The following is a 22648-nucleotide window of genomic DNA, read 5'->3' on the forward strand; positions in this document are numbered from 1 at the left end:
TGCTGCTACTCACTGAGCCTCCAGGGACCTTGGCATCAATGGCTGTGTGTGTGTTAAGCTATCTAATAGAATAATCATAATAAATTGCCAGCCTAAATTGCAAGGGATATGTCTTTGGCCCCACCCACTTGGCCCTCAGGGGTTTGCCAGATACATACCTGGCCCTCAGTGCAAAGAAAAAGGGACCCCACCCCAGGAGTCTGTCTTGAGAGTGGCAGAGAGTCCAAGTGCAAGAAAAGGAGACAGAAGCAGGGGAGTGGGGTGGGGGGAGAACAACTCCTGAGGACCCCCGGGTGAGGACCCCCACTAGAGCCAAGCATCCATTTCCCACAAGATACAAATGACTTCCTCGTCAGTCAGGTCTGACTTCATGCACTGACTGGAAAGCAGCAGAAACTAGGTTGATTAATCTCACAGAAATCCCTTCAGTTGCCTCCACAATTTGCATTGCTAGAAGGCTAGAGACATATTTCTTCTCCTACTCTTCTTTCCCCCAAAAAACATAGCTAATGGTCTGGGATGTGGTGCAGTCCAGCCCTGGTTCCCAGCAAGACTCATCCATGCTTGCTCAGGGAACCTTTTTCTTCTCCTGGTATTGTACAACTTTTGTAACAGAACAATGTATTTGCTTTGTAGGATTTGCTAGAGCTTTTCATTAAGACAGACAGAACTTGGCAGAAGACCAAAGGGTTCCTTCCGATCTCTCAGAGGCTCCCTCAGAGCACAGATGGATCATCGAGATTCAGCTGGCCCTGAAACAGGAAGAGGCCATGACATCCAAACTGAGAGCAGTGGGAGATTCTGGGAAAACTCTGTGCAGAAGATCCTGGGTGAGGAGGACACCCTCCGCTCAGAGGTGCAGAGCCAGCAGTTGAGGCAGTTCTGCTGCCAGGAGGCCAAAGGACCCCGAGAGGTTTGCAGCCGACTCTACCACTTTTGCCACCAGTGGCTGAAGCCAGAAAGGCACACAAAAGCTGAGATGCTGGACCTGGTGATCTTGGAGCAGTTCCTGGCTGTCCTTCCACCGGAGATGGAGAGCTGGGTGAGGGACTGTGGAGCAGAGACCAGTTCCCAGGCGGTGGCCCTGGCCGAAGGTTTCCTCCTGAGTCAGGCAAAGGAGAGAAAACAGGTGAGAGAGACTTTCCTCTGGATACTCCCAAGGGGCTCCAAACAGGACAGAAAACATCCCATAATGCTCTCCTGATGGCCCATGCTTTTTCTGCAAGGCATCCATGGAATGAGATCTCACACCCTTCAAATCTATGTCATTCTCTTTCTTATATTTTTCCCCATTCTCTGTTTTGAATCCTTGTTTCTTTTTCAGGGAAAGGATCTCTTTGCAGAAATGGACCTGGATTCCTGTGAGGCAGAGAGGCCTCCGTTGGACACCAGAGAGCAACCACTGGGTAAGGAGGAAGGTGGTTTTTCTCTGTTTGGTTTCATTCTGTTGGTTTTCCAACTCATCTGAGGGTTCTTTTCATCTTGTTTTGGGGGGAGACAGTTGGGAGGAAGGGTCCAGAAGAGGGGAGATGTATTTTTGCACAACTAACATATGAAATGGGCAAAAACGTCCAAATACTCTCAGCAGGTAAGTCGTTCTCAAAGGCCCATCTGTAGTTAGAGATGCCCTGTTTCACCTGTGAGAGAAGCAGGCACTCCTGGCGTCCTGCTTACCTTTTTTCTTTTGCAGGTGAAAGAATGATGCCGGCAAGACTTCCTGATCCGTCTTTTCATGGGGACAGAAGGGAAGCAGTGGCTGTGGAACCAGATCAGGTCAGGTAGCTGCCTTGTGGGGACAGAGGCCGAGGGATGGAGCAATGTCATGGTCTGGTTGGGCACAGAGGAATGGTGGGAGGAAGCCGCCGGGGAACCAGGAAGGGAAGATGGCTCAGAGCCAAAGGAGTGGAGGTGGAGGAAGGATGAGCGGACAGAGGGAGAAGAGGGAGAAGCCTGGGAAGAGGAGATGTCAGAAGCTGAAAGGGTAATAGGGCATAGTAGTGAGCTGGGAGACTCTGTGGCAGAATGCAGTGCAGAATCAGAGGCAGAAGAGGGAGGAAGCGAGTGGGAGAGGAAGGTTGAGAGGCAGAGGTGAGTCAGGAGAAGGAGGAGCCACCAATGGCTCCCTCTCCTTCTGCCAGAATCCACCCTCCCTGCTTGTCTCTCAGAGCCAGGAGACCCCCTGCAATGCAGGAATCTCTGCTAGATCATCCAAGACAGATGGCCATCCAAAACAGGCTTATTTTATTTCTAGATTGATAACTGAATGCAAAAATTGGTTTCTAAGCAGTGGACAAATGAGAACAAATAGTGGCCTGGATTCACCTAACCAGCCCCATCGGCTGCAAAATGGGGCCTGCCCCCCATTCCTCCCCCTCTCCATGCCCCCATGAACCCCTTGAATTTGGCTCTAGGGCATTGGGAGGGAACCTTCCCAGAACAGCACACGAGGATAGGAGAAAGTGGATCCTTCCATTGGGGAAACTGGAACGCTTGCCTAGGCAGAATGACTTGGGAAACACAAGGTGGAGTACCACCTATTTGCACAAAAACGGATACCCATAATTAAAACACAGAATAAAATAAGCACCCATAATTAAAATGTGCTGCAAAACAATCCTATTAAAACAACACTGCAAGGAAACAACAGAGCATTATGTAGCAGATCATATTTCTGCTGTCTCAGAGGAGGACATTTCCCTTTTTCTTTTAGGGTCCAGTGTGCTTTGAAGATGTCGCTGTTCGTTTCACGGATGAGGAGTGGGCATTGCTGGATCCTGACCAGAGAGCTCTGCATAAGGACGTCATGGAGGAGACTCGTGGGATCGTGGCCTCTCTTGGTAAGGCTCCCTGTGGGATCATCATTGTTGTTGTTGTTGTTTAGTCGTTTAGTCGTGTCCGACTCTTCGTGACCCCCTAGACCAGAGCACGCCAGGCACTCCTGTCTTCCACTGCCTCCCACAGTTTGGTCAGACTCATGTTTGTGGCTTCGAGAACACTGTCCAACCATCTCGTCCTCTGTCGTCCCCTTCTCCTTGTGCCCTCCATCTTTCACAACATCAGGGTCTTTTCCAAGGAGTCTTATCTTCTCATGAGGTGGCTAAAGTATTGGAGCCTCAGCTTCATGATCTGTCCTTCCAGTGACCACTCAGGGCTGATTTCCTTCAGAATGGATGCGTTTGATCTTCTTGCTGTCCATGGGACTCTCAAGAGTCTCCTCCAGCACCATAAGTCAAAAGCATCAATTCTTCGGCGATCAGCCTTCTTTATGGTCCAGCTCTCACTTCCATACATCACTAATGGGAAACCATGGCTTTAACTATACGGACCTTTGTTGGTAAGGTGATGTCTCTGCTTTTTAAGATGCTGTCTAGGTTTGCCATCGCCTTTCTCCCAAGCAGCAGGCGTTTTTTAATTTCGTGACTGCTGTCACCATCTGCAGTGATCATGGAGCCCAAGAAAGTAAAATCTCTCACTGCCTCCATTTCTTCCCCTTCTGTTTGCCAGGAGGTGATGGGCCCAGTGGCCATGATCTTCGTTTTTTTGATGTTGAGCTTCAGACCATATTTTGCGCTCTCCTCTTTTACCCTCAATAAAAGGTTCTTTAATTCCTCCTCACTTTCTGCTATCAAGGTTGTGTCATCTGCTTATCTGAGGTTGTTGATATTTCTTCCGGCGATCTTAATTCCGGCTTGGGATTCATCCAGCCCAGCCTTTCGCATGATGAAATCTGCATATAAGTTAAATAAGCAGGGAGACAATATACAGCCTTGTCGTACACCTTTCCCAATTTTGAACCAATCAGTTGTCCCATATCCAGTTCTAACTGTAGCTTCTTGTCCCACATAGAGATTTCTCAGGAGATAGATGAGGTGATCAGGCACTCCCATTTCTTTAAGAACTTGCCATAGTTTGCTGTGGTCGACACAGTCAAAGGCTTTTGCATAGGGATCATCATATTAGCCTGGAAATTCAAAAAATACCTCTATGTGACCAACCTCATCTATTTTCACAGAGCTCAACCGTCGCCCCTATAACACCTGGGAACCTAACACCCCCACAATAAACAGTAACTTACAGTTTTTTCTTTGAACAATCTTCCTGAAATTATTCCTTTTTCTACCACGACCGGGCTGGTCTGAACTGCCCAGACATCTTAAATGTCAGCTTCAGAATTGTTAGGAAAGATAAGTTGTGAAGTTTAGAGCTTACAGGGTTAACAGCTCAGAGTGTCCTGCATCTGGGGAGGAGCTTTCTCAACATCCGGGAAAGCTGTTTCTTTGTTCTTTCTGACTTTCGTTGTCTGCTGAGGCAAGGAAGACGCAATGTCTGCATCTTCCGATGGTTTAGTAGCAGTGATGCTGATGACACTGGTGATGAAGATGCTTTACAAACTTAATCTTTTCCGGAACAGGGCTGCTCTTAAATCGATGTACCACTGTAGTAATAATAATATTTTTTATTTATACCCTGCCCATTTGGCTGGGTTGCCCCAACACATATATAAACATGGCTTCCAACACATTTATAAACATGAAACATAAATAATAATCTGATCCCATATAAAAAGAACATTAACTTTAAAGTGAACAACTTCTCCTAGTGGCCAAAATTGTGGAAACCTTTTGTGAAAAGTGTATTTCTGAGGTTTGATGGCTCATAACACCACTTTTGTGTGGAGTAATACCATAAAATTATATATCAATGGAAAGATAATTTAATGAAGAATGTAATGAAAGAATTTTTATGAAGGAGTATTTATTAGAACAGCAGTCATAGCCATTTATTAGAACAGCAGTCATAACCATTGGCAACCTTTAGCTTTAATTACGGCCTTACAATGCCTTCCCATGATATGAACCAAGTTTTTAGTTCTGCAGCTGTAATAACGTGAAACAAAGATTAAATTATTGCCTCTGTTAATTGGACTTTATTGCTGGGTTGCTTCTGACTAACAAGTTTCTTTAGTCGGCTCCATAGATTTCTGATTGGGTTAAAGTTTGGGCTATTCCCAGCCCATTCCAGCAGTGAAATATTTTTATCTTGAAAGCACCTTTTGCACACAGCAGCAACATGACATGGAGCGGAATCCTGTTGAAGTATAAAATAGAATATATATATATATGTGTGTGGAATGTTTCCAAGGGGTTGCTCGAGAGCAAGCAGGCAAATATCTCCCTGCTTGGCTGTGAAGCCTTTCTTTTGCTGCCAAAATAAACCTTATCTGTCCGGAGCGCCACTCTCCCGTGGCTGACTCAGTCGCTGGCAGAATCCGTGAGTGGGCGGTTCCTAAACTTTCCCCAGCAAAGCAGCTTCTTGACGCTCAGTCTGCACCTCCCCTCTCTGCACGGATGCTTTCTGCGCAAGGAGAGCGTGGGTAACGGAGGACCCCTCTCCTCCCCGCTTTGGCCAGGCAAGTTGTCCTGGCACCGTCTTGCCTCTTCCGACTCCTGCAGCTCCGCTCCACTGGAGGCGTGTTTACTCTCCTCCGTTGAAGAGGGGCTGCTTCCCATGATTCCTGGAGGCTCTCTGTAATCCATTCGGCTTTTCCTCTCTCCCTCCTGAACCGATGGCAGTTCCCTGACAATATGCTTCAGCATCTGGGAAAAGATCACCTGAGGAACGCTTCAGTTTGGGCGCAAATATTTCATTTATGCATTTTAGGGCATTTACATTCCCATTAATGACGTAAATTTTGCCCACACCTTTTGCTGCCGTACAACCCCAGATCAACACACTATCTGGGTGTTTCACGGTCAGTGTAATGCAAGTAGGATGTAAATCTTCTCTGATTCTTCTCCTTGCGTATGTCATGCCATCACTACCAAGCAAGGAGTTTTGGGTCTCATCACACCAAATAACATTGTCCCATTGTTCCGCTGTCCGGTTAACATGGGTTTAATCTTTTCAACCTTTGCTTGAGAGATGACAATGGCTTCTTTCTTAGAATTCTAACATTTAGACCAGTCCTTGCACTCAACTTCACATTACATTGCGCCATGTCATCTTGTATCCACCCAGATGATTTTCTTCTGTCATGTAGGGACAGTCTCTCCACTCGTCCATCATCACTTGCCTTTGTGCACCTTTCCCTGCCTTTACCGGTCTGATTTTGTAGTGACCGAGTCTCCTTATACCTCTTCACAAATATCGAAATGCCAGCTTTGGTTAAGTTTTTCCTAATATTTCATCAATTTCTTCATAACTGTAGCCTTGTTCACTTAACAGTACAATTTTACATCGCTTTCTGTTTTGTTTTTTTTATATGATTTTTATTAATTTTCCAATAAAAACAAATTTATAACATCATTAAACATCAAAAACTCGTCACATATATTTTTTTCTTTTAGACTTCCATCAACATGTCTGATAATTTTCCGTAATTATCACAGATTGCATTATATATATCTTTTCTTCCCATGTTGTTTAAACAATATTTCTACCAAATCTTCTTACAGAGCTTCTTGAAAACTTACAAACGTTATATCACTATCACAAATATTTTTAATATATTCTGTAAATTTACTCCAGTCCTCAGTGAATCTGGTCTTGTTGGTTGCGAATCCTCCCTGTCAATCTTTCCAGTTCCGCGTAATCCATTAATTTCGATCTCCATTCTTCAATCGTAGGCATTTCTTCTTGTTTCCATTTCTGGGCCAAAAGAGTTCTGGCTGCTGTTACTGCATACAGAAATACTTTCTGATCATTCCTTTTTATTTCACCACCTAATATTCCTAATAGAAATGCTTCTGGTTTTTTAACAAATGTATATTTCAGTATTTTCTTTATCTCATTATATATCATTTCCCAGAAGCACTTCATTTTTTCACGTTCCCACCACATATGATAAAATGTCCCTTCTTTCTTCTTACATTTCCAACATTTATTACTCACCTTATACATCTTACTTAATTTAACTGGTGTTATATACCATCGATATATCATTTTCATAACATTTTCTTTAATTGTGGTACATGCCGTAAATCTCATCCCTTCCTTCCACAATTTTATCCAATCATCAAATTGAATGTTATATCCAAAGTCTTTGGCCCATTGAATCATAACTGATTTAACCTCTTCATCCTTCAAATGCCATTCTAATAATAATTTATACATCATAGATAAATTTTTAACTTCGTTATTCAATACTTCTCTTTGAAACCTAGATTCTTTTTCAGAATAGCCTCTTTCTGCAACCTCTTTTCTAAACATTTCATTAATCTGAAAATAATGCAGCCAATCGTTTACATATTCTTTCACTTCTTCATATGGTTTCATTTTCCACTTCCCTCTTTCTCAATTAAACTTCCATATGTTATCCACCTCCCAGTCATATTGATCTTTTTAACACTCATCGCCTCTAATGGTGATAACCAGTGTGGTATTTTTGGTTCAAGTAGGTTTTTGTACCTACCCCATACCTCAATCAGAGATCCTCTAATAATATGATTTTTGAAACCTTTATGCACTCGTTTTTTTCCATACCATAAATATGCGTGCCAACCGAATCTATTGTCATATCCTTCCAAATCTAACAAATCTGTATTTTCTAATTTCATCCATTCTTTCAACCAACATATGCACGATGCTTCATAATATAATCTCATATCTGGCAGGGCCAAGCCTCCCCTCTCTTTTAAATTTGTTAAGAACTTAAATTTTATTCTCGGCTTTTTGCCCTGCCAGATATATCTTGAAATCAAAATCCATAAGATGCCACCAAACAAATAAAAGTCTGTGTTAAATCTCAGAGAGGGGAAGAGAAGGAGAAGGGCAAAAGCCTCCCCCATCAAAGATACAAAAATGGCGCAGTTCGCTTCTTTGTATCCCATTCAAATACTCCGCAGAGAAGGAGGCGGGGGGGGGGTGTATGAACTTCAGAGGGCAAAAACACTCCTAATTCCTCTCAAACTTCTTTTAAACTTCCACCAAATTAAGGTAAAGAAACAGTATTTTCCCTCTTAGTATCTTCTGTCTCTCTTCACAGGCTAGAATTAATAAATCAGTAGTTTTAAAGTCCGTCGCTGCCAATTGCGCAGATCTTTTTAAAAACAAAAGTAGAAAGCTCTCGGAGTCTTCTCCCCCCGACGTTTCCCACCGACTCACTGATAAGACTATTAATTGCCTTCCAAACGACTCTCCCCCTTTTCTCTATCTTTATAATCCTTATACTCCTTATAGTCCTTTAAAAGGCAGTCAAATAAATTATCAGTTTTATCCGTTTGCATTGACTTACGTTTTTGTCCCGCTCTGAAGATTGTTCTTGTGTGTAGTTTAAATTCCAGGCAAGGCTGATCTCCTTTTTTTCCACCTTACCCACTTCAAATTGGCTCTAATCCATGGATTTGTATTTTAAAAAGTCCCAATTTGATTTCTTAATGTTTGAGAGCTGATCGCTTCTGTGTGCAAGTTCGGAGCTTCACTCTTGAGGGATAGAAATGGCCTCCTGCTGTCCGCTTCTCTACCCCGCCGCTCTTGTCGCCTCCAAAAAAGAGGTTACCGTATTTTTCGCTCCATAGGACGCACCGGCCCATAGGACGCATCAAGTTTTTTGGGGGGGAAATAAAGGAAAAAAATTTTATTCCCCCCCAGGCGCTTGTGGTGCCGGCAGCGGGGAGAAGCGCTCTTCTCCCCGCAGCCCGCCTTCAGACCAGGTCCGGGGACAGCGGGAAGAGGTGCTGCGCCTTCCAGCTGTCCCCGGAGCTTGCGAGGCAGGCAGCGGGGAGAAGTGCTCTTCTCCCCGCCGCCCGCCTTGAGATCAGGTCCGGGGACAGCAGGAAGACGCGCTGCGCCTCCCAGCTGTCCCCGGAGCTTGCGAGGCAGGCAGCGGGGAGAAGCGCTCTTCTCCCTGCCGCCCGCCCTCAGACCAGGTCCGGGGACAGCGGGGAGACGCGCTGCGCCTCCCCACTGTCCCCAGAGCTTGCGGGGCTGGCAGCGGGGTCTCCCCTCTCACTCTGCAGGCTTCAGCGAAAGCCTGCATTCGCCCTATAGGACGCACACACATTTCCCCTTCATTTGATATAGAGCGAAAAATACGGTACTTGGCAGCCGGAGGATAAGCTCTTGGACCGTGCCAGGATCCTGCCCCTTGAATATCCTTTCAAAGGTGTTTGGGGAGCTGCAGCACTCTTGCAGCACTCCCTTTTCCCCTCAAAAGCTGGATTCTCTCAGCACTGAGGAATCCCGCTTGCTTCCACTCCCGCGATCACCGGAAGCCTCCTCAACTCTTTGTGCCATTTCTATAATTTTATTATGTTTTACAAGAACACAAAAAAACCAACCAACTTGATAGCAATCACAAAAGACACTGACAAAAGTCAACCTAAGCAAGTTGTCCTTCTTTTTTCTGGTTATTTGGCTATAGCATTAGATAGAATATGGGTAATTGAACAATTTCCGTTGATACATAATTTTATGATATTACTCCAAAAGAAGCGGTGTTATGAGCCATCAAACCTCTGAAATACACTTTTCTCCAAAGGTATTCCACAATTTTGACCACTACTGTATATCAAACAAAGCAACATTCAGCACCTCAACAGAATCTCATAATAAATATGTTGGTTAATGACAAACAACAAAGGTAATAAACACACACTGAACTCCCTTCAGTTCTTCTTCATTTGTTCCTGAGGCTCTAATCCCTTTTTGTCTCCATGGCAGATTGTGATGAATCAGAAATCAAGACCGAAGGTGACCACAATAAAATCCCCAGAGAGGAGAAGCCACGTAAAAATTTGGAGTGTGGAGAAAGCTGCAGTCAGCGCTCCCATTCCACTTCCCATCAACAAAATATCCTTGGAAAGAAACTCTATCAGTGTGTGGAATGTGGAAAGAGCTTCAGTATGAGCTCCTCTCTCACTAGGCATCAGAGAATTCATACAGGGGAGAAACCCTATCAGTGTGTGGAATGTGGAAAGAGCTTTGGTAGGAGCACCGATCTCACTTCCCATCAGAGAATTCATACAGGGGAGAAACCCTATCAGTGTGTGGAATGTGGAAAGAGCTTCAGTAAGAGCTCCAATCTCACTTCGCATCAAAGAATTCATACAGGGGAGAAACCCTATCAGTGTGTGGAATGTGGAAAGAGCTTCACTGAAAGCTCCAAACTCACTTCCCATCAAAGAATTCATACAGGGGAGAAACCCTATCAGTGTGTGGAATGTGGAAAGAGCTTCAGGAAGAGCTCCGATCTCACTTCCCATCAAAGAATTCATACAGGGGAGAAACCCTATCAGTGTGTGGAATGTGGAAAGAACTTCACTCATAGCTCCAACCTCACTTCCCATCAAAGAATTCATACAGGGGAGAAACCCTATCAGTGTGTGGAATGTGGAAAGAGCTTCAGGAAGAGCTCCTCTCTCACTTCCCATCAAATAATTCATACTGGGGAGAAACCCTATCAGTGTGTGGAATGTGGGAAGAGCTTCACTGAAAGCTCCTCTCTCACTTCCCATCAAAGAATTCATACAGGGGAGAAACCCTATCAGTGTGTGGAATGTGGAAAGAGCTTCAGGAAGAGCTCCTCTCTCACTTCCCATCAAAGAATTCATACTAGGGAGAAACACTATCAGTGTGTGGAATGTGGAAAGAGCTTCAGTAAGAGCTCCAATCTCACTTCCCATCAAAGAATTCATACAGGGGAGAAACCCTATCAGTGCTTTGAATGTGGAAAGAGCTTCAGTCAGAGCTCCTCTCTCATTTCCCATCAAAGAACTCATACAGGGGAGAAACCCTATCAGTGTGTGGAATGTGGAAAGAGCTTCAGTCACAGCCACAATCTCACTTCCCATAGAAGAATTCATACAGGGCAGAAACCCTATCAGTGTGTGGAATGTGGAAAGAGCTTCAGTAACAGCTTCTCTCTCACTTCCCATCAAAGAATTCATACAGGGGAGAAACCCTATCATTGTGTGGAATGTGGAAAGAGCTTCCGTCAGAGCTCCCATCTTTCTTCCCATCAAAGAATTCATACAGGGGAGAAACCCTATCATTGTGTGGAATGTGGAAAGAGCTTCAGTAGGAGCACCGATCTCATTTCACATCAGAGAATTCATACAGGGGAGAAGCCCTATCCGTGTGTGAAATGTGGAAAGAGCTTCAGTAACAGCTCCTCTCTCACTTCCCATCAACGAATTCATACAGGGGAGAAATCCTATCAGTGTGTGGAATGTGGAAAGGGCTTCACTGATAGCTCCAAACTCACTTCCCATCAAAGAATTCATACAGGGGAGAAACCATATTAGTGTGCGGAATGTGGAAAGAGCTTCTGGAGGAACTTAGTTCCCTCCGCCTCTCTGTCCTGAGCCTGTGCAGCTCAGGAGAGGCTGGAGGGTTACCGGACCCAGAGGTAACCCCAGCTTCCTCTGACGGGGCTGAGAGTGGAGCACCTGCATGCAATGGGTCCTCTGGCGCCTCCATCGCCAGAGCAGACTCAGCTGGTGTCTGTACCTGAGGACCCAGCACAGGTGAGGACCCTTCAGGCTCATGCCCCAACCCTGGCTCAGCTGGTTCTGGAGGCGAGGAATCCTGTGCAGGTTGGGATTCCTTAGGTTCAGCATCTGAATCCGAATCCCAGGCCATCACACCCGGAAGCAAAGTCTCATTGCGCTTTCCTTTACTGAATCTGAATTCAGTGCGCTGTCTGAGCTTTGCAGGGAATTGGAATTCTATGTTTGTTTGGTTCAAGAAATCTGCAGGGATTGTTGTTTGCCTGTCACGGTGTGGGAGGACAATCAACCCTGTCTGAAGTTGGCAGAGTCTGGGCAGTTTAAGCCCAGAACCAAACACCTAGACATCCGTTTCCAGAATGTGTTTCAGAGTATCCAGTTAGGCTTGGTGAGATTGCAGTACTGTTCAAGCCAGAAGAACCTGGCAGATAGGTTCATGAAACCTTGAGCTTTCAGCGTCATGGGGAGTTCTGTAAAGGTCTGTGTTTGGGGTAAGTGGTGAAATGTACGAGCCCCCAGCAGTGCAGGACGAGAGGGGGGTGATGGGGAATCAGAGCTTATAGGCTTAACAGCTCAGAACCCATCGTCCTGCCTGTTCTGGGGAGGAGCTGTCTCCAACTTCTGGAGAAGCTGTTTCTTTGTTCTGTCTGACTTTCGCTTTTGCTGCCGAGCAAGGAAGCAAGATGCCTGCTGTCTCAGATGGTTTGTTTATTTTTACTGTTCTGCTGTAAATAAAGCTGTTAGTTTTGAACAACAGCATGTGGACTCTATCTTCTGCAAGCTTACACACCAAGCAGCTAGCGCTGTGCACACTCTGCTACAAGTCCGGAAAGCTGAATGGAACACAGGGAAGTGTGCCGGACTCCACAACACTTTGTACCTCCAAGGAGTCTTCACCCAACTGGTGGATCGGACCCTTCTTTGATGTAAATGTGGTGAACCAGTTCCATCTTCCCCAAAGGTTTGCCTTAGCCTTTGTACTGGAACATCCTGGCGTTTGGACTCTGTCCAAACTTCTCACAGGAAAAACTTTCCACTGCTTCAAACACAGCAGTGCCACCTGCTGGTTGCAGTGATGGTTGGGATGACGTGGCAGCCAACTCCCCTTGCTCCTCCTGCTTTGGAGATTTCACCCCTGAACAGGAAACACCCCCCTCGTTCACTCTTCCTCCAAAAGCCTCCCTTTCGGTTTCAGGAACACATCCCTGCATGGTCTGGGATACTGTATCAGCTTTCCCCGGGGTGTAAACTCTGGCAGTCTGCTCAGCAGCCCCCGCCATCTTGAAGTGTCCATCATGTGATGCAGCTTTAATTCCTAGTATACCAGTCACAGAAAATTGCTGATGTGTTAACCAAGCTAAACCTGATGGATGCTAACCCTGTAGACACACCAATGACAACAGGTTATCAGGTAGATGACACGGAAGAAGCATTTTCTGGCACTACACTGTACAGGAGTGTGCTAGGCAAACTAAATTTCATTGCCAGATATTCAAGACCTGACATTGCAGTTAGGTGTAACTTGCTAAGCAGACAAGTCAACAATCCTACTGTTAAGGATTGGAAAGCTCTGAAACACGTAGCACGCTATTTGAAAGGCACTATGCATTACAGACTGACATTTAACAATCAGAAGTCTGGTGGTCTTGAGATATTTGCTGATGCGAGTTTTGGAAGTGACACTACAGACAGGAAAAGCACATCTGGAGTTTGCTATATGTACAACCAGGGTCTATTTGATTGGTCGTGCAAGAAGCAAACAACAGTAAGTTTAAGTTCTTGTGAAGCTGAACTGAATGCATTGTCTTATTCACTTGTGGATTGTGAATGGTTGTTACAGTTGTGTAAAGACATGAGAATTCCTGTCAAATGTCTAATCCAGGTTTATCAGGACAACAAAGCATGTTTGGCTTTGCTGACTTCTGAAGGTTGTAAGCAAAGCACGAAGCACTTGCAACTGAAGCTGCAACATGCTAGAGAATGTGTTCAGAAAGGACTCATGTGTCCTACATGCCAGGTAATGAAATTCCTGCTGATTTATTGTCCAAGGTTGTTCCGAAGGATCAACACTGTACCTATGTACAGAAATTGGGTTTGTACTGATAATGTACTGACACGCTGCCCAGTGGTGTTCACAGAAAGGGGGAGGATGTTAGTTTCTGTTTCTCACTGTGCAGCTGTGTGGAGTCCCAGGACTCTGTTTACATTCCAGAGACCTTGCAGTCTCACGGGAAAGGGAGACGGGATGTGGCGTTAGTGGTTTCCTGTTTCCTTTGTTCCTTTGTTCCTTAGTTCCTTTGTTCAGTTGCTCTCTGCTTTCATAGAGAGAGGATGTCTTTTCTGTTCTGCGTAGTTTAGAAATAAAACTCTTTACAATGTAGCCGAAACTCTCGTCTCTTCCCTGTGCTGGGAACCCTGCTGGATAGAATGTGCTTGAGGCCTTATCAAAGGCTCAGGTCAGGACCACAGGTATGAAATTTACGGCATGTAATACCTTAAGAGAGAATATTATGAAAATGATATACAGGTGGTACATGACACCAGTCAAGCTTGCAAAAATCTATCATTTGCCCGACAATAAATGTTGGAAATGTAAAGAAAATGAAGGTACATTCTTTCACCTTTGGTGGACATGCCCAAGGATTAAGGCTTTCTGGGAGATGATTTATAATGAAATGAAAAAGGTATTTAAATATACCTTCCTGAAGAAACCAGAGGCCTTTCTCCTGGGCATGGTCGGCCAATTGGTGCCAAAGAAGGATAGAACTTTCTTTATGTATCTACAACAGCAGCAAGAATACTCATTGCAAAGTATTGGAAGACACAAGATCTACCCACCCTGGAAGAATGGCAGATGAAGGTGATGGACTATATGGAATTGGCTGAAATGACTGGCAGAATCCGAGACCAGGGAGAAGAGTCGGTGGAAGAAGATTGGAAGACATTTAAAGATTATTTACAGAAACATTGCAAAATTAATGAATGTTAAAATGATGTCAGAATGAAATTAAGTGGTTTTAGCAGCAATGTTAAGAAGGAGGATGTAAAAATGGATTGTTAACAGGTGAAAATGTAAAGCTATAATATATTAAGATAAAGAATTAAGATAAAAACAAAGAGGGAAAGGATTTGCTGAAGTAACCATTTGAACTGGAATACAAAAAGGGAGGTGTGAGGAGGCCAGGGAAATAAGTGAATGAAAGGCAAGACAGGGAAAGACGGATTTATTTTTAATTGTTTTTATTTCTTCTGTATTTTGTATTTTTTGTTTCTTTTTTCTATTTCTATTTCTTTTTTACTTTTGTAACTCTTTTTGAAACTCTAATAAATATCATTATATATATATATCTATATCTATATCTATATCTATATCTATATCTATATCTATATATATATATATATATATATATATATCAAAGGCTCAGGTCATTAAACACGTCGGAGGCGATTTCAAAGGCTCAGCTCGGAGGAAGATGAGGCCTTATCGGCATGGCCGAGCGGAGATTCTGACAAAGATTCACAAAATGTTTAGGGGTCTGCGTACCCCTGCGTACCCCCAGGAAAAAAGCACTGGATCTAAGCATCATCTTTCTTTTTTCTTTTACAAACATTTTATTGGTTTTGAATGAATCATAGAATTATAGAGCTGAAAGGGACCCAAAGGGACATCTAGTCCAGCCCCCTGAATGCAAGAAACTCAGCTAAAGCATTCATGACAGAATGAACCACGCACATCACAAACACAATAACAACAGATATGTAGAAGTGTCCACATACAGTTCAAGTAGGAACCAAGACGAGTGACCAGTGGAATGAATAAATGTTTATTCCCAGCATCTAGTGCTTAAGCCAAAGGGAAGTACAATCTCCATATTGATGCAGTGGGGTGGGGGTGGGGAAACTGCCTGTCCAAAGAGAAGAAGAGAAGGAGGAGTTTGGATTTGATATCCCGCTTTATCACTATCCTAAGGAGTCTCAAAGCGGCTAACATTCTCCTTTCCCTTCCTTCCCCACAACAAACACTCTGTGAGGTGAGTGGGGCTGAGAGACTTCAGAGAAGTGTGACTGGCCCAAGGTCACCCAGCAGCTGCATGTGGAGGAGCAGGGAAGCGAACCTGGTTCACCAGATTACGAGTCCACCACCCTTAACCACTACACCATGCTGGCTGATGTTGTTTCATTCCCCTTCTTTTTTTTGTTAAGAGTGTATATTAATTTCCCAATAAAAAACATCCATTTGAATCCAACCCTCTGGAACAGCAGGAAATAAACTTGCTTCAGATAGTTAAAGATGGTTATCATATCCTCTTTTCCAGGTTAAACATACCAAATTGCCTCAGCCATTCCTTATAAGGCTTGATTTCCAGTTCCTTGGTCATCTTGGTTGTTCTCCTGGTATATACATTCCAGAGTTAGATAAAAAAGATTCATACACTTTCTGATAATGAAGTCCCTCCTGCTTCCATAAAAGATTGCCTATAAATGATCATACCTGAGCTATCTGGAGTCACTTATACTGAGGACCCCAGATCACCAGATTATGAGTCCACCACCCTTAACCACTACACCACGCTGGCTGATGTTGTTTCATTCCCCTTCTTTTTTTTGTTAAGAGTGTATATTAATTTCCCAATAAAAAACATCCATTGGAATCCAACCCTCTGGAACAGCAGTAAATAAACTTGCTTCAGATAGTTGAAGTTGCGTTCAAATAGTTGAAGATGGTTATCATATCCTCTTTTCCAGGTTAAATATACCAAATTGCCTCAGCCATTCCTTATAAGGCTTGATTTCCAGTTCCTTGGTCATCTTGGTTGTTCTCCTGGTATATACATTCCAGAGTTAGATAAAAAAGATTCATACACTTTCTGATAATGAAGTCCCTCCTGCTTCCATAAAAGATTGCCTATAAATGATCATACCTGAGCTATCTGGAGTCAACTGGATTCATAGAGGTTATTATAAGATGGGTCAGCACCACTCAATAAGGTCCTGAACACAGAACAACCCCCTGGATGTCGACCCCTTCTACTGGAGATATTTGTTTTGATCATGAAAATCCAGAAATGGAATTAGTGGAGATTTCTGAGGACCTACAGTATTCCTCCACCTCTTCCATGTTTCTCAGGTTGCACACAGAAATGACATATTTATATTGTTCTGTATGTAATACTGTAATAGACTGCTTTAAGAAATGACGGTCAAGTTTCTTTCCTAATTTTAATCATATCTCTGGCCTAATAAAATCTGGAACTTTTGATGCCATGTTACTCTGGGTTTCCAGTGCTGAAAAAGCAGGGATTTATTCAGTGGTGTTGACCCTTTTTCAGCCTCAGGGCCATGTTTTCTTATCAAAAGCTTTCTGGGAGCCACATCCCAGAGGTGGTTGTGGCAAAATGGGTGTGGTCAGACATATACCCCACTTCATCCAGGCAACCAAGAACAGTTGTCATAGTTCCAAGACAAATGGCAGCTGGGTAAAATCACTTGGGGAGAGTGCAGAATGGGGCCAGTGAGGGATGTGGCCTGGGCAGGGTCCTGAGGGCAAGATAGAGCTGCCAGGAGGCCTGTACAGTGGTACCTCTGGTTATGAACGCTTCTGGTTACAAACGCTTCAGGTTACGAACTCCGCTAACCCAAAGTCGCTGCTTCTGGTTGTGAACTTTGCCCCAGGATGTGAACGGAAATTGTGCACAGGAGGCGTGTGCACAGTGGGAGGCCCCATTAGCGAAAGCGTGCCTCAGAATAAGAGGCTTAAGAACGGACCTCCGGAATGAATTAAGTACGTAACCAGAGGTACCACTGTATTCAGTTTCCAGGTATGAGGTTGGGGGCGGGATTCTCCTTGTGGTTTCAAGAAATCACACCAAATCCCCAATCAGTAGAACTTCATTCAGTAATGCATTACATTTCTATTAGGACACAGACTATACAGCATAGGCAAAATATGCATAATCTTAGCTGTTCATCCTTTACCCAACCACTTTCTGCCTTGTCTGCACTTCACCATCTCTCATCAAGCCATAGTTCATGAAAAACACTTACCCAACCCATTTGATTTTAGTATCTGTGTCAGAACCCTCCTTGTACCTTATCTGGAGTTGTTTTTCTCTTTAACAATCAGCCATTAATTTCCCCTTTAACTGGTTTTTACTAGTCTTGTGGTCAGTTCCCATTCCTGTGTATGTTACACTGGCCTCACTTAATAATGGGCCTAGCCAGGGTCTTTTTTCCAGCCATTACAGGATTCTCTGTGAATTCCCTCTAGCTGTGAAGCTGTTGTCTCTTTCAAGCTGCCTTCTGTTCCACTCTTCCCAAGTCTGCTGGAGATGTAGAATGATAAAGAATCCGAAGCCTGGAGGTGGGATTGGGTCCGCTCTCCACAGTCGCCCTGACTCTGTAACCTTGGAAGAGATGCTCCAGGTCTGGGCAGTTTGGATGCCATGGGAATTGGGGTGGAACAAGGCTCTTTCTACAGTGAAACAGCCCCCCGAGATGTCCACCCTAGCGCCTCCACAGAAACACTATAAATGCTGCTTTCTGGTCAGCCAAGTGGAGTCAGATCTGAGGGATGCTCCTCCATCCACGATGCAGCTGCCAGTAGACCTTTGACTCTGTGGCTCAGCAGAGCACACCTTGCTGTGTTGATCTGTAGGTGAGCTGGCAGAACAAAAGGTCCTCTCAAGGTGAGTGGAAAGGAGGGGAGTAGTAGAATCATAGAACTGACAAGTTGGAAGGACCACAAGGTGCTTCTAGTCCAATTCCCCACATTGAGGGACTTTTTCGCCCAACATGGGGCTTGACCCTGAGATTAAGAGGCTGAGATGGGGAGGGAGGGGCAGTTGCCGGGACCATTTTTTGAAGGGGGAGTTACCTCTCCTTCCAAGGAACCTTTGTTGCAATTGGCATGTCCAGCTCCGGTCACCGTGTCTCAAAAAGGGAGATGTAGAGCTGCAAGAGGTGAATGAGAAGATCAGGGCGTGTGGTGGTGGAGGAATCAGGTTCCCCGCAGAGAAAGGCTGGTTTTAATGAAGGATACATTAGTGGGAAATGTGGTGGTGGTGGTGGGGGACACACAACAGAAGAATACAGAACCATGTACAGGATGAGGAAAGTGGAGAACTGCCCCCCCACCAGTTTTGTCAGACTAAATTGGCCAAATGAATTGATGGGTGGGAGATGAGGAGCAGACAGGAAAGTTCCTCATACAGCAGCGTGCAGACTGCTTTTTTCATTTTCTTTGTTTGGACACAGGGACCTACACTGGCCAAATCCAGCTAGCAGGCTCATCCCCTCCACACAAACACACAATTGTTTTCTTAACATGAAACAGGATTGCTAGGCAAGGGTCTATGTGTCCATGAGGAGCCATGGAGGAAAATGCTGGCCTGTTTTCTTCTTCTTGGCAGGGTCTCAGTGACCTGTTCTCTGGCTGGGTCCAGGAGGAGAATGCCACTGTCTAATGCCACCCACTTTTATTCCCCCACGTTCATCCTGCTGGGGGTCCCGGGGCTGGAGGCGCTTCACTCCTGGATCTCCATCCCCTTCTGCCTTGGCTACCTCGTTGCTCTCGTGGGCAACTGCACCATCCTCTTCATCATCAAAACGGAAGCCAGCCTCCACCAGCCCATGTTCTACTTCCTCTCCGTCCTTTCGGCCATTGACCTGGGCCTCTCCACCTCCACTCTGCCCAAGATGCTGGCCATCTTCTGGTTTGGCCTTGGGGAGATCAGCCATGGGGCCTGCCTGGCTCAGATGTTCTTCATCCACAGCTTCACGGGGATGGAGTCTGTCGTGCTGCTAGCCATGGCCTTTGACAGGTACGTGGCCATCTGTGACCCTCTGAGATACACCACCATCTTGACCAAGGCAAGGGTAGCCTGGATGTGTGCTGCCGTTGTGCTGAGGACATTCTTATTTGTGCTGCCCATTGCCCTGTTGACTCTCCGCCTGCCATTTTGCAGCGATCACATCATCCTTGCCCACACCTACTGTGAGCACATGGGCATTGCCAAGCTGGCCTGTGCCGACATCCGGATCAATATGATTTATGGCTTGTTCACTATTACCATCCTCATGCTTGATGTGGTCTTCATTCTTTTGTCCTATGTGCTGATCTTGCAGTCTGTTTTCCAGCTCCCCTCCAAAGAGGCCCGGCTCAAATCCCTGGGCACTTGTGGCTCTCATGTTGCAGTCATTTTTGTCTTCTACACTCCTGCCTTCTTCTCCTTCCTCACCCACCGCTTTGGACGCAACATCCCCCATTATGCACATATCCTCATTGCCAACCTCTACGTCATTTTGCCCCCGGTGCTCAACCCCGTCATTTACGGCATCCGGACCCGGGAGCTGCGCAGGAGGATCCTGCAGTTCTTCTTCTCCAAACGGGCGCCTTTGTCCAACGTTTCCTGATTATCCTGCCTTGCAGGGGGTTGGACTAGATGACCCCCAGGGTCCCTCCCCACTCTACGATTCTATTTTGCATTCCTACAATCTGTTGAGTGGGAATTCAGATATATAACATGCTCTACATAATCCGAGTGTTTTGTAAGGCTGGGAGAGAAACCTCAGAGAGCGGTTGCTGCCAATCAGTGTAGGCCATCCTGAGGTAGATGGATCGACGCTCTGATTCAGAACTCTCTGCAGTTCTTTGATCCTGGCAAGCTGGACTCTGGCCCAATTCACTGCAGTGCAATTTGGGGCAGCGGATCAGGAGGGGCAAGAACTTTTCAACAATGTGCACCAGAATTGTTGTTGTTGTTGTCCTGCCTTTCTCTCTGACAGGGGCTCAGGGCACAGAAATGGCTCCTCTTTCTTGAAGGGCCCCACAGACCTCATGAGACACCCGAGAAGATTCCCTTCCTGCTTTTTTCATAAATCAGCAACAGAGGTTGCATTTCCTTACTTACAGGTGGGCTGTTGCTAAAGCACATAACATGCCCTTCACGCTTAGTTATGTATTAGGAACACAGGCACAAATTTGTGTGTGTGTGTGCATATTTGCAAACTACCCCAGGGGTCCCAGGTCCATATAGTTTTATTTACTCACAAATTCAACCAGAGTGTAGGATGGAGGGGCTCACAGCATGGACACCCCCAGCAGGTCTGGCTTCTCCATCTGTCGCAGCTTTGGCAGAGAAGGCCCTTGTCTTGCCAAGAAACCTGTCTGTGGGAATCGTGCATCCATAATGCTATGGAAAGGGTGAATGTCTTCTAGAATTCTCTGGTGTCACCAGAAGACAAAGCTGTTTTTTTTAGTTAGGTCTGTTATCAACTACAGAGGATGAGTAGCCTTGGGATCCTCTTGGGGAGATGGAAGTGTTCAAAGGACTGAATCCATGAGGGAGAGCTACTTGCTCTGAGATGGGGGGACCTTCGGGCAAAGGCCAGCAGAGAAGGGATGCTGTTGGCCGCTGGTTTCTGTTCCTCCCCACTTTCCCAAAGGGCGTAACATCTGAGGTCCTGCGGGAGGAAAGAGTGTCTCAGGGTCAGGGGCCAGTCTGGGCCAAAACGGCCCTCAGCTGCCCCCACCACGGAGTCCCTGGCTCTTGTCTATATTATTGCACTTTATGTGTTGTTTATGTGCAAGATAAACATTTGATATTGTGATAAGAATATATAGAAGAGTATTGTTTATGTGACTGCACAGCCGGTTACGTCTTGTGTATTTGTCCATTCCAGGAACAGCATTCCTGACCCAGATTTTCACACGAAGTCCCTAAGATGATTCCCTTTTCAAACAGGATATGTGAATCTAAGCCAGTAGGGTCCTCCTCTCCGGCAGACGGACAACCCCTTCCCCAAAGCCACTCCCTCCCCCACTTCCCCATGGGGGTCTCCCACACCACCCATCACTCACCAGGATGGCTTTGGAAATCTCCTGCTTGGAGCACTTCAGGGTTCAGAGCCCCCTGAGCTGAGCTGCCTGGCAGTTCTGGATCACCTCCGGCAGGTACAGCTGATCTTCCTCCAGCAGCTGAAAGGCAAAAGTCAGGCTGTCCATTCCTCACAAAGGGAGGGTCTCTCCACATCCGAGAGTGCAGAGTGGGGGCCAAGGAGGGCAGGTCTGAGTCCCTGCTCTGGTTCTCCCCAATACTCACCCCTGGGGGAGGGATGTGCAACTGCAGCACATCTGCAAAGAGAAGGACGTGGGGACAGGTGAGTCCGTCCCTGAGCACCTGGCAAGGCTATTCCAAGAGTTTTCTCCTGGATTCCAAGTCCTACTGCAGGGGAGGAGGGACATCCCAAGCCTTGGGGGCCAATCCTGGCCTCCTTCAACCAGAACGTGGCTCCCCAGGCTAACAAGATGATCAATATCCGGTTCCACTCCACCCTTTTAAAATTTAAATCTCAAAACAGATCCCAACTTTCAGAGCATGTAAATCACATGAGTGGAAAGGCCGCTGCTCCATGCACAGAAATAGGACTATACTTCCTTCTCCCACCTTTAAAGTAAACGTCTATGTAACAAAACCGAATTGATCCAAGTCTGCCTTCCTCCACCAACCTCAACTTCCCTCTTCAAGCCAAAAGACAACACTTCCCTGTCCCCGGGCGAAACCCCCTGGCCTTCCGTTGCTTGAGCCGCCACCACGCCGGTAGCATTTACCTCTGCGCAACGCAGGGACTGACTGAGCGGGCGGCGAGATGCTTTCAGCCTCGGGCACTTGAAGGGTTCTGAAATGGCCGTGGAGGACAGATTCACGACCCTGGAGGGCTGGATTCGGCCCAGGGAACATAGTTTGAGGACCCCTGGCCTACACTGACTGGCAGCAGCTCCCCAGAGTTTCAGGCAGGGATTTCATCCAGCCCTTGCAGGAGATGTCAGGGGCTGAACCTGGGACATTCTGCATGCCAAGCAGATGCTCTAGGGCTCCCCATATTTCCCTGCACTTTCAACGCTATGCTATTAGCAACCGTGGAGATTCCACCTGCCTCTTTCAGAAGGAGAACACTCACCTGATCAATTTATTTATTTATTTATTTATTTATTTATTTATTTATTCATTCATTCATTCATTCATTCATTCCCTGCCAATCTGGCTGGTTTTCCCAGCCACTCTGGGTGGCTTCCAACAAAAGATTAAAATACAATAGTCCATCAAACATTAAAAGCTTCCCTAAATATAATAACAACAACCATTTTCAGTCCATTGAATTAGCAATTAAGCATTTCTGCAAAGGGAAATGGCATACTTTTG

General features: G+C 45.6%; 2 protein-coding genes and 1 long non-coding RNA gene across 9 annotated transcripts in view; 2 read left to right on the forward strand and 1 right to left on the reverse strand.

Moving 5' to 3' along the window:
- The window catches only part of LOC310760721 (zinc finger protein 213-like), a 64601-nt gene that overhangs the window by 26050 nt on the left and 15903 nt on the right, over positions 1-22648 (forward strand). The window contains exons 3-5 of one of the 5 annotated variants that reach the window (XM_083609788.1): positions 1691-1773; positions 2711-2837; positions 9661-12201. In XM_083609788.1, coding sequence (XP_083465914.1) covers positions 1691-1773; positions 2711-2837; positions 9661-11243 — 1793 coding nt within the window. In that variant the 3' untranslated portion in view covers positions 11244-12201. Of the gene's footprint in view, positions 1-636; positions 783-1690; positions 1774-2710; positions 2838-9660; positions 18134-18827; positions 19988-20193; positions 20439-22648 lie in introns of those variants that run through there. The other 4 variants (XM_083609787.1, XR_014547110.1, XM_083609792.1 and 1 more) reach the window with 4 other exon arrangements.
- The window catches only part of LOC310760712 (uncharacterized protein), a gene marked incomplete at its 3' end in the record, with an annotated part of 296144 nt that overhangs the window by 758 nt on the left and 272738 nt on the right, over positions 1-22648 (forward strand). Inside the window, exon 1 of one of the 3 annotated variants that reach the window (XM_083609771.1) lies at positions 21539-21605. The exons of the other annotated variants lie outside the window; for them this stretch is intronic. Of the gene's footprint in view, positions 1-21538; positions 21606-22648 lie in introns of those variants that run through there. 3 annotated transcript variants of the gene reach the window in all.
- On the reverse strand, positions 20587-22083 carry LOC310760985. Its single transcript, XR_014547153.1, has 3 exons — positions 21864-22083; positions 21307-21423; positions 20587-20909 (listed from the first exon to the last, which is right to left on the reverse strand). It is a non-coding gene; the product is annotated as an uncharacterized lncRNA (long non-coding RNA).

Source organism: Podarcis filfolensis, assembly GCF_964270895.1.
Source record: "Podarcis filfolensis genome assembly, chromosome: 4".
Classification (NCBI taxonomy): domain Eukaryota; kingdom Metazoa; phylum Chordata; class Lepidosauria; order Squamata; family Lacertidae; genus Podarcis; species Podarcis filfolensis.